Source organism: Pistacia vera, unplaced genomic scaffold (genome assembly GCF_008641045.1).
Source record: "Pistacia vera cultivar Batoury unplaced genomic scaffold, PisVer_v2 Contig1242, whole genome shotgun sequence".
NCBI lineage: Eukaryota > Viridiplantae > Streptophyta > Magnoliopsida > Sapindales > Anacardiaceae > Pistacia > Pistacia vera.
Window position 1 is genome coordinate 292,621 of NW_022195296.1, and position 12,300 is coordinate 304,920.

At 32.9% G+C, this 12,300-nt stretch overlaps 2 protein-coding genes across 2 annotated transcripts; one reads left to right on the top strand and one right to left on the bottom strand.

Moving 5' to 3' along the window:
* Positions 1–1,111: 1,111 nt before the first annotated feature.
* Positions 1,112–6,295, bottom strand: LOC116118727. Its single transcript, XM_031404701.1, has 3 exons — positions 5,605–6,295; positions 4,546–4,733; positions 1,112–2,013 (listed from the first exon to the last, which is right to left on the bottom strand). The coding sequence occupies exons 1-3, from the start codon at positions 6,209–6,211 to the stop codon at positions 1,312–1,314; spliced, it is 1,497 nt and encodes a 498-aa protein (XP_031260561.1). The 5' UTR covers positions 6,212–6,295; the 3' UTR covers positions 1,112–1,311.
* Positions 6,237–8,612, top strand: LOC116118638 (ankyrin repeat-containing protein BDA1-like). Its single transcript, XM_031404630.1, has 2 exons — positions 6,237–6,294; positions 8,053–8,612. The coding sequence occupies exons 1-2, from the start codon at positions 6,237–6,239 to the stop codon at positions 8,610–8,612; spliced, it is 618 nt and encodes a 205-aa protein (XP_031260490.1).
* The last annotated feature ends 3,688 nt before the right edge of the window (positions 8,613–12,300 follow it).

Here is a 12,300-nt window from a genome sequence, read left to right on the forward strand (position 1 = left end):
AACCGATGGTTTGATAGGTTTAAAATCTAACAAAAACACCCCTAATAATTACCATCAGACCCTAAAGGTTTGAAATCTAGCAAACACAACCCTGACCAAATGCAAATCGACGATCGATTGGGAGAGCAGCGACGACACACCAGGGAGGGTAGATTGGATGATGGGGAGGGCGAATCGACAGCTAGCAAGTAGAGGCATCACCGGAAAATGGTAGATCGATGGTAAAGTCACTAGTCGCGATTGCTTTTTTTGGTGAGATGACTGGATCTTCGTGAATGACGGCAAGGGAGCTTGGGAGAAGGTAGATCGGTGGCTGAGGAAGCCTGTCGATGCCAGAGAAGGCCGATCGACGCCGGAAAATGGAAGAAAAATCTCGCGGTGAAGGTGGACAACGAAACGTCACGCAGCGACTGGACTGCTGGAGATGAAGCGTGACAGCGCCGGAGAAAGTCAAAACTCAGAAGGTGGTTTCCAACAGTAAGGAAAGGTGGAAGATCGCCGAAAAAGGGGAGGTCATTGCCGATTTGCATTTGGCCAGAGGGTGTGTTTGCTAGATTTGAAACCTTCAGGGACTGCTGAATAATCAGGGGTGTATTTGTTATATTTTAAACTTCAAATAGTTAAAAAGAGTGAACCGACCCGGAGAAGGCCCAGGTCCTGGTCCAACCAGTTGGACTGGCCGGTCCGGTTCGGTTTTTAAAACAGAGGTTAGTACTCAGTCATTTCCAGCTAAAAGTAAAAGAGATCCTTGAAGAGACAACTTATCTCCATCAATTACTTCAAAGTTAGCTTTCCAATTCACATCACAAAATAATAATCCATTTATTGGCTAGCCTGGAAAGAGAAATTCCAACATCAATGTATATGATGCAAATAAAAACTTCTTTCAAGCATGTATGATGAAAACCAAACATTTACCAGCGCAAATTCTCAAGGCAACTGCACTACACAGGGACACAGGCATCACATTGTTTTGACACGCTCTTTATAACAATGCAGTTTATTGAGAGTATTCCAGCTTCTAATCCCATCTACGTATGTTCCTTTATTTCTAGGTGTAGATTAATTTTCCCCAGAAATTTTTCCCGTCTGCTATTAAATGAACATGGCATACTTTTCATATCATCGTGCTTAATTAATAACGATTAAAATTCAGGTGCACATTATCGTCCAATTCGATAGGGCTTTATTTACAAACATACAGCACCCAAATCCTAATTTCAAATGAAGAAACCAAATATGCAATCTATTCACAAGAAGTTAGCAATAAGAATGCATGATACATACAATCCCAAAGGCTCTTATGGTATATCACATCTCATCAATGTCATCAACATCAAGCCAGTCATTGGATTCCTTGCTCTCAGGATTGCGAGCACTTACCTTCTGAGACCCAGCATGTTGATCACCAACAGAATTAATATCCTTAGCTGAATCAGCAGAGCTTCTGCCTAGCTGAACCCAATCCCGTGAATCTTTTGTTGAAGAATCAGAGCCAGATGTTGCTTTCTTATAACTTGGAGGCACCTCTTCATCTTCCTCCTCAAGATCACTGAACGATACATCCTCATCATTTCCAAGATGCATTTTGGAACCACTCACACCAACAACTTCTGAGCTTTCCTCTTTCAACCAATCATCACCATCATCCTCAAACTTCTCATCTGAAACTCCAGCAGAGGAACTAGATAGTGCATGTTGATGTTTGGTGTCCACAGGCACTTCCTTGACAACGGACTTGTCAATAACCTGCATCTCAGTAGTTTGAACTGAGTGCTTCTCTGTTTCAAATTCAGCTGTTGCTACAGAAGGGGCTGCATCAAAGGCAGATGTCTTCAGTGACACTGATTCAGATTTTGAGCCAGTTGGTGCTTCAACAGTTTCACTTAAATAAGCATCACTTCCAGCAATTTTATTTGAATCAGAAGAGCCAATTAAAGAGTGAACTGATTCTGGCTTTGCCTCAGCTCTGTTCTTTAACTCGTGTGCTAACATTGCTCTCGCTTCCACTATCTGCAAGCACAGCCATCTATAAGAAACTGCTTAAAAAAGGTCTAAACAAGGTGACCAAAATTAGAACAAGGAATAAGCTGATAGCCATCTCTGGTTTTCATAAGATATATTTACCATATTATTTTAATGAGCAAAATTTGGAAAGGAACTTTTGCAATCCAGCACCAATGAATTTTATAAAGTCACTCAGTCAAACGGATGAGATGATTTAGTTCCCAACATTATTGTTTAGTTAACTAATAGTTTAAAATCATTTATGCACAAAACCCTTACTGGCAAAGATCATCAGTAATACTCATCAATTTATCTAGTTAAATCATTATTTGCAGGTTGTTAAGTTAATAGGAAAGTGAGGGAATTCAAACAACCATGGGAGGAGATCTTTTCAGAGAAAGAGAAAGTAATTCCTTCAACGCTTAAAATGCATAACAAATTAGTATAACTTTCTTATATGCATGACATTTTGAAGGTAAAAAAATGAAACGTCACTGTTCGTCATTCCGAATCACTTACCCTATTACACTTTTCATGCTTTTTGCTGACATGACATTCGACAACAAATGCGCTTCTAGTGATGTAGGAACCTCCTTCATATGCATCCTCATTTGTTTAACGTGAAACTTCTTTTTCGTTTCATCTTCATACTTAATGGGCTTTGCGCTTCCTATTCTTGTTATTATTAGGCTTATTCTTTTAAACTCAAAATCATGCTCATCCCTCTAATTCCTATCTTTAGGTAAGAAACAAATGCATTTAAAAGTGATTTTATGTAAGAATCACAAATTATTTTTGGCTTGAAGGTTCTATGTGAAAACACTCTATGATGCAATGGTTTCTAGACACCCACTTAACCAATCAAATTTTGCCACAAATTGGCTTGGTGTCACACATGTAGCAAACTAAACGAAATGTTGCCACCTTGTGCCATATGTCTACAAATGGCATGATAGGTAACATGAGTGTATTTGTAAATTTTATTTGGTGGAGATCTAGGAGGAAGTGTTGTAAATAAGATGGTCCATCATGCCATCTTTAGACACATAGCACCAAGTGGCAACATTTCATTTAGTTTGCTATATCCATGACACCAAGCAACTTTATAGCAAAAATTGATTGGTTGAGTGGTCGACTGGAAATCCTATACAAACCCCTCCCCCTTTGCAAATTTTTTGTACCGAAATAAGAGACAATTGAATGAGAAAAAAATAGATCTTAGCGCTTCTATTCTTCATCTATTTTATCTGTTTATTATATTTCATCTATTTTGTTTTAGTCCCTATTAGTTGATATTTATGCAATTATTTTACATTGGATCTCAAACCAAAATAGTTGGCATTCCCAACCCTAAAACTACTTTAAATCACTTTTCTTCCTTACCTAAAGACAAGGACTAGAAGGATGGGAATTATGTACAAGCAAAATTTTAGTCAAAAGGAAAAGGCCTAAGCAGGTGTAATAGCAGGAAAAGTTCAAACCCACAAGTAGAAGTTGAAAGAAAGGAAAGTTCCATGACGTAAAAGTAAGGATGCAATTGAAAGAAGTTCCTGCATCAACAAAAGTGTTCACATGAAGGAGAATGTAGAATGTCATATCAATAAAAGTAGCACGAAAAAGTATGATAGCACAAGTAACTGGGAGGGGGACCATTATTTTCTTATTTTTCGCTCCAAAATGTATATAAGAAAGTTGATCTCACATGTAAGGTGTTCCAATCATTATTAGAAGAACTATTTTCTTAACATAAAAAGATGCCCAAAATTTTCTATGAATTCTCCCTACTTTGCGCTCACATCCCTCATTTTCCTATTAACCAAACAACCTACAAGTCAAAATTTAACCAAAGAATAAATGAAGATTACTAATGATCTTCAGCATCGACCATTCAAGAGAGTAGAAAACAAGAAATCACAGGCCCCTTATCTACTAATATATGTCAAAATCTGTTTGCTTTGGGCATTGATCAATAAGGGTTCTTATTGCCATATGTAATCATAAGAGAATTGATCTAAGTTTCTTGAAATAGGAAAAAAGTGTTTGTATTTTGAGAATGACGAGCAGATGAGCAAACAAGATATTAAGCAAAACAGGGAAAAGAGAGTAGAGAACATGTCAAGAAAAAACACGTTTATCTCTTTGTGTATCAGAATGGTAAATGCAAATAAATCATTATATTAGCACCCTTTGCTGGTAAATGTGGGGATGAGAGGTCAAACGCAGCAGGAACACTACCATAAGAGTAGGTTAGTCAGCAGACTACAAATTATTAGCTCTCATAAATTCATTCCTGCATTTCATGTCTCTTTCAAATAATTCCAAGATGGTTCAATCAATAGTCTTCCAATCACCACAAAACACCTCATCTATGGATTAAAAAAAGGTTTTCCAAAAGTCTCTCCTTCAGTATGTGACATAAAACACAGCACTGTATTATGCATCAATAGAAAACACTTCATCATGCTGTGCATCATTGAGTCCTACAGGAATCAAGCAATTACAGAAAATGAAACTGTTTTTGAACAAAAGTGAACATACTTGGGGAGTTGACAAAAGCTCAGCATCATCTTTATTTAGTCTAGGGTGCAGAAGTACAAAATATATCTTCCAGAAGCAACCCTCACTCATGTGCCCAGGGCAAAGTTCAATCCTGAGAGCAGCTAAACTTGGTGCAAGACGTTCAACAGCCAAAGCATGCTCTTGTTGGGCGTCAGACATGTCAAAATCTGAAGAACCAAATTGATTATAACGATGCTTGACATTAATTTGATCCATTTAGTTGAGAAATAAATACCACCAAAAAAACAGAGTGCTTCATAGCAAACCCAATCAACCATCCACAGGCAAATATGCATAAAAATATGAATCTGATATAATAGATTTCACAAGGTTCTTCACAAGTACAAGTAGCTTCACAATGGGCAATTTCTCACGAAGTATCGTTTGGGTTAGTTGTTAGGTGTCCGTTTATACGTATTTTTATACTTAGACTATATTATCTAAAGTTAAGGTTCTTCACAAGTACAGATAGCTTCACAATGGGCGATAAGCTGCAAAATTCTTACTTCATTCCATCCAATAAAAAAAACAATTAAATGTTGTGCTTAATTCCATGATTTTTTTTTTTTTTTTAAAGATGGAAAAAAAAATTCTAAATGAACTGATAACGATAAATGAACATACTTTTATTTCAATCCAAACCAATATAGAAATAAAAGTTGAGTTTCCAACTCAAATCAGTATAGTTGTGGTTAAAAAATAAAATGTCAAGTTATCATGATCGAAATATCAAAGAACCTATTAACATCCTCTCAGAGATTAGTAGCCAACGTCATATAATCAAATATTATAATAATGTACATAGCAACAAAACTTGTGTCTCATATCTTCAGTTCCATTCTTTTTAGTCACAAAGCAAAATGCACAAATCATAAACCCTACTACACTTAAAATTAAGGAATTCATATAGGTAGGTGAGCATTCTCATCAATTCTTAACTAAAATAGGAATCTAAAGCCGCTAATCCCTGTCAGGTCACATAATATTAAATGTCAATTTGCAAACAGTACATGTGACTTAATTAAGAAGGAATGGTACCATCAAAATATTCATCATCAGGAGCTGGAAAGTCAAGCCAAGTCTCGGGATGCAGCGCGATGTTTCTAGCAAAAATCAATACTTCTTCAGTCACACCGACGGCTTCAGTCGGTTCCATCTCAGAGGCAAACTGCAGAAAATTGGACGCCATTTTCGAGATCTCCGAAACATTAATGTTGTTCGACAGCTTCGAGATTCCAGTCCTGAATTTGCCGCTAATCTCGGCGAAATCGCTTTTGATCCCCTCAATAACATCCTCATCCGCAACATCAGGATCTGAGAGTTGATCGGACAGCTGGTTTTCAACGGACGGCTGGTTTTGATCGGACGGCTGGCTTTGATCGGACATTTGAGGTTGTTGTTGAGGAGGAGGAGCGAGAAAAGAGGCGACGCCCCATAATTGGCGGGAGAAAGATTTGGTGAGTTCGGTGAGGTCCTCTTTGACTCCGCGTGGGGAGTCGACCGTTGATTGGTTTTGATTTTGATCGGATTGTAAATCTTCTGGATTCGGATCACTGGCGTTTGTGTTGGTGTTAGGTGAGCGATCGTCTTCGTCGTCGTTTTCGAGTTTGAGAGTGTTGGCGATGGATCTCGCTAGCCATGACATTTTTGCTTCTAAGTGAAACTGAGATATGGCAGCACTGCCTCAGCTCAACTTCCAGTTACGGTACTTGGCGGCAGGCAGGAACGGTGTCGTATCTGTTTTACTCTGGGTTGGAGTCACAATCAAGAAAACAAGGGAAGGAGATATAGGATAATATATTTTTAATACTTTCATTACTCTTTTTAGGAAAATGAGTACTGACATTTAAATTTCTGGATAATTTTAATTTAATTAGAGTTCAATTAAATAATATACTTTAATTTAATTTAGAGTTTTAGCTCTTTTTTTCTATTAAAAAATAAATTTAAATAATTATCTCCCTTCCAAAAAAACAGAAGTTAATATAACAAATAATTAAAATATAAAATATAAGCGATTGAAATTCGTAAAATAAAGTAGAAAGAGTTCATTCTAAAAAAATTCAGGAGAGCTTATCCAGATAAAACTAACTTATAATTTAAAGAAAAATGTTTGAGATTACAGCCAAATACTTCCCATATATTTATTAGACTAGATATGATTTCGTGAGTTGTGCGGGTATATTTATTCAATGTTTTTTAAATACATTGTAAACAAATTTATTTTAACAAAATAAACTAATTGGATTAAAAACGTAATAATTGTTAAATTATACAAATTTTAAATTGAATATAAATTGTATATATATACAAAGTTGTGTTAACATAAAATTAATAATTGTATATGTATAATTATTAATATCAATTATAGGTAGATGTCATTAAATCATTCATCCAATTTAAGAAGATCACATAAATATCATATGGTCTAACTATATTTTCAAGATCATCACCTTGTACAATTGACAGGCTATTCGCAAGTGTAAGAAATCGCGTAAGTAATAAAACTAGAATAAATGAGTGTCGAATCCCAAGAAAACTACCTACCAAGTACCAAACTAATATATTTTATTGCTATATGATGAAACGGAATTTTAAGAATGAATTAATAAAAAATAAAATAAACTAAAAAGTAAACAAAAGCAAAATTGTATTAATATTTTGGTAAAAAGATTAATAAGACTAAACCTAGGGCACAGATTTCACATTAATTTAATCATATGCATTAACAATTATGGCTAACCTAATTAAGTTTATTCTAAAGGCTAAGCTCCCTAATATTTCACTAACTTTCTCTCGAACAATTAGCGAATTAACCTTTAAGCAACAACCTAAAATATCTCTAAAGTAGATTTAGAAGCTAAGAGATCATTAAGTTCTATGGAATTTACTAAAGCCTCACAGATCGCGGTAACTTATCTCTAGCGTTCGCTCAATCTATGGTTTTATTACCTTAGACTAATCAAGTTTCATCTCTCGATCTCAACCCAACCCATAAAATCATTCAACTCTCGGGACCTTAAGAATTGAAAGCATTACACACAATAATAAAACTTAGAATTAATGCTCAATTAAAATTAACACTAATAAAATAAATACATATTCATAAATTGGGCTACATCCTTAGCCTTAGAAAAAAATTTAGTTCATAATTTCAATATTAAAAACAATCATTGTATTCAATAACATGAGTTCAAGAAAGAAAATAGAAAAACTTCTCTAATTGGTGAACGAAAACTGCAATTCTGATCTTCAAAATAGTAGCTGCTCTTTTCCTTCTCTAATCTCCCTAAAAACTAATTAAAGACTCTTATTTATAGTGCTAGGGTTTGGAGGTTAATTAGGAAAGAATTAAATGCCTTAAATCATTCATATTCGGACTAGGAAAATAAAATAACCCTAAAAGGCTTGCAACCCATTACTGATGCGGCAAAAATGGTCGCTGCAGTGATCATTCTTTCTGTCCCACGAGTATGTAATCTTCAGAATTTGGTAAAGACATTTCCTTGCTTAACGTGCTTAATGAACAACCCCTCGTTCTCGATAGATTATTGGTGAGATGTTACACTGAGACACCGTTACATGTAGCTTCCATGCTTGGACATGAAGAATTTATACACGAAATCCTGAGACGGAAGCCTGAGCTAGCAAGAGAACCTGATTACAGAAAAGCATCACCACTTCACCTCGCAACAGCAAAAGGGTACCTCGGTATAGTGCAAAAATTGGTACGTGTTCATCCTGAAATTTGCTTTGTTTGTGATGAAGATGGGAGAAACCCTCTGCATATTGCAGCAATGAAGGGTCATGTTAGTGTCTTAAAAGAGTTAGTTAAGGTGAGAGCTGATACAGCTCGAGTCTTAATGGAGCGAAGTGAGACAATTTTACATCTGTGTGTGCAATTCAACCAATTAGAGGCAATGAAGTTGTTGATGGAGACAATGAATGATCACGAGTTTGTGAATTCTAAGGATGACGACGGTCAAACTATCTTACATCTAGTAATGGCTGATAAACAAGTAACGGTATGTTTAAACCCATCATAAGTTAAATATCATTTATAACCTGAAACTACTCAAAAGACACTCGTGATCCCATAAAATATATTTATAAAATAATTAACTCAAATTTCATAATAAAAATATATTTTTCCACAAATAATCAAATTAAATCACTAACAAAACATGTATTTTCAAGCTCTTAGCAACAATTGATATTATTTTTGTAGACATGTCTTTGATATTCGATGTCAGTATTTTGTAATAAATCATGTATGATATTTAATATCACTTGAATATTATCAAGATCAATTATTTTAACTTAAAATTTATATTGACCTCCCGCAATTTCTGTAATTTATATTCATTTTCAAGTTGCGTTGCGCGGGTATGTTTATTATATTTTTTTTACATTATTATGGTTTTTTTGTGTTTTAAATATATATTTTCTATATTGAAATTCATTTTATATTGAATTGATAATTAAAAAATCAATAAATAAAATATCCACAAATTGAACTCAAAGTTTATATCATCATGGTTTTTCTCAAATATGTCACCATTTGACATCTACAACCAAAGTTTAAAACTTTGTTAAGAAAAGCAAAAAAAATCGCAAGATAACCCAGTAGATATTATTGATAAGTCTATAAATCAATTAGAGAAAGATAAACCTTGTTGGAAAATGTGAACTTTTAAGCAAGAAACTTGCAGAGTCAAAGGAAAAAACGGATTTTGATTGTTGAGAAGAGAAAATGAATTATTATTATTATTATTATTATTATTATTATTATTATTATTATGTTAGAAATAAAAAAAATTAAGAATGTTGAGAAGAAAACTCACATAGAAAGCAACAACAACTTCAACATTATAATCTGAAGGTAACTTAATTGAAACATTGAAAAAGCCAAAAAGATAAAAGGTCCTGTGACACAAATCCATTTGTTGCAAATAGAATTGACCACTACCTATAGCAAAAAAAATATTTGATGATAACATCCCAAAAAGGACGATAATTGTAAAACCCACAAATCAAACAACAAAATCAATCCAAAAATTAACAAAAAAAAAATAGAACAAATACAATTAAAACTACATATCAATATTTCTTTTCCTTTGTCATCAATAAAATTGAATTTGTTTTATGTGTGTGATGATAAAATAAATGGTTCGGCAACAGGTATGTAGTTATCCAAATTCATTATATAATATATCAAATTAAATACCTATTTTTCTAGTTTCCAAATATTCAAACCGCTCATCAATTGAATTTTTATTGAGCAAGTATGACAAATTTATTACTGACTATTCAGTGGAAATCGAGAAACAGGGGAACCAAAATGTGTGTGATGATAAAAAGAATGGTTCGATAGTGGGCCTCTAGTTATCCAAATTAAGCGTATAATATATCAAATTAAAGTCTTATCTATCTAGTTTCTAAAGATTCAAACCTCTCATCAATTGGATTTTTATTGAGAAAGTTATGAGCAATTTACTACTGACTGTTCAGTGGAAACCAAAATGTGTGTGATGATAAAAGGAATGGTTTGACAGTAGGGCTACAAATCTCCAAATTAAGTTTATAATATATCAAATTAAAGTCTTGTCTGTTTAGTTTCTAAAGATTCAAATCTCTCATCAATTGGAGTTTTATTGAGCAAATTATGGTTAATTTACTACTGATTGTTCAGTGGAAACTTAAATATGTGTGATGATAAAATGAATGATTTACTAAAGCTACATGGTTCAGCATCAAACATCAGTTGATATTTGTTACATAAATGAAGTTAGTTATATTTAACAACAACCTCTTTTCATGATATATGTATGTAACATAAAAAGATATCAACAAAAAGGGATAGAACAATTACAGTTAAAACTACATATCAATATTTGTTTTCCTTTAAGAATAATAATAGTGGTTTGGCATATTACAAATGGTTTACTAAAGCTATATGGTTCGGCAACAAACATTAGATGATATTTGTGATACAAATAAAATTTGTTATATTCAGCAACAACTTATTTTCGATAGATGTATGTAACATAAAAAAAATATCAACAAAAACAGATAGAACAAATACAATTAAAACTACATGTCAATATTTGTTTTCTTTTGTCATTACTAAAATTGAATTGGTTTTATGTGTGTGATGATAAAATGAACGGTTCGACCACATGTCTATAGTTATCCAAATTCATCGTATAATATATCAAATTAAATCTTTACCTTTCTAGTTTTCAAATATTTAAACCGCTCATAAATTGGATTTTTATTGAGTAAGTTATGGTCAATTTACTACTGATTGTTCAGTGGAAATCGAGAAACAGGGAAAACCGAAATGTGTGTGATGATAAAATGAATGGTTTGGAAGTAGGGCTAAATTTATTATAATATACCAAATTAAAGCCCTATCTGTCTAGTTTCTAAAGATTCAAATCTCTTATCAATTGGAGTTTTATTGAGCAAATTTTGGTAAATTTACGACTGACTGTTTAGTGGAAATCGAAATATATGATGATAAAAGGAATGGTTCTGCAGTGGGGCTACAATTATCCAAATTAAGCGTATAATATACCAAATTAAAGTCTTGTCTTTCTAGCTTCTAAATATTCAAACCTATCATTAATTGGAATTTTATTGACCAAGTTATGGTCAATTTACTACTAACTCTTCAGTGAAAACCGAAATGTGTGTGATGATAAAAGTAATGGTTTGGCAGTGGGGCTATAATTATCTAAATTAAGCGTATAATATATCAAATTAAATACATATATTTCTAGTTTTCAAAGATTCAAACCACTCATCAATTGGATTTTTATTGAGCAAGTTATGACTAATTTACTACTGAATATTCAGTGGAAATCGAGAAACAAGAGAAACCAAAATGTATGTGATGATAAAAGGAATGGTTTGGCAATGAGACTACAGTTATCCAAATTAAGCGTATAATATATCAAATTAAATCACTTTCTATCTAGCTTCTAAAAATTCAATCCGATCATCAATTGGATTTTTATTGAACAAGTTATAGTTAATTTACTACTGATTATTAAGTGGAAACCGAAGTGCGTGTGATAATAAAATAAATGGTTTACTTAACCCAAATTTAATGAATTATCATATTTGGACTGATAAGAAATATTTCAAATAGCACCTATTAATTGAAAAACGGAATCAACCAAGATTAATTCATTTAACATATATACTTGCACATCAGTAGGACATAAACAATTAATCATTCATATAACAAATTAAAATACATGAATGTTTTTACAGAAAACATGTTCAACACAAATGAACTATTTCTAATAATATAGTTATGACACATACTCACAGTTTAGCTGACAATAGGATCATCCTCGATTTGATCTTAGTAAAGTAGATGAACATTTACTTGAAAATAAACATAATAAAATTTAATCGATCTTCATGTTAAGATTGTTAAGGAACAATTATTCATTCGTATAACAACTATTACCTGAAAACGAAATAAACAAAAGTTAATTAATCTTCGTATTAAAATTGTTAAAGAATACACTTACCGTTCAGCAGGACTAACACAATTAATCCTTCAAATAAATTGACCGAACAAAAACAATCATTCAATCAAATAATAACCGTTAAAATAGCTAAGAGATGTACTTACAATTTCATATTAAAATAGTTAGAAGATATACTTACAATTCAAAAGAACGAATCAAAATAACAACTCATTTGACAATGTCAATC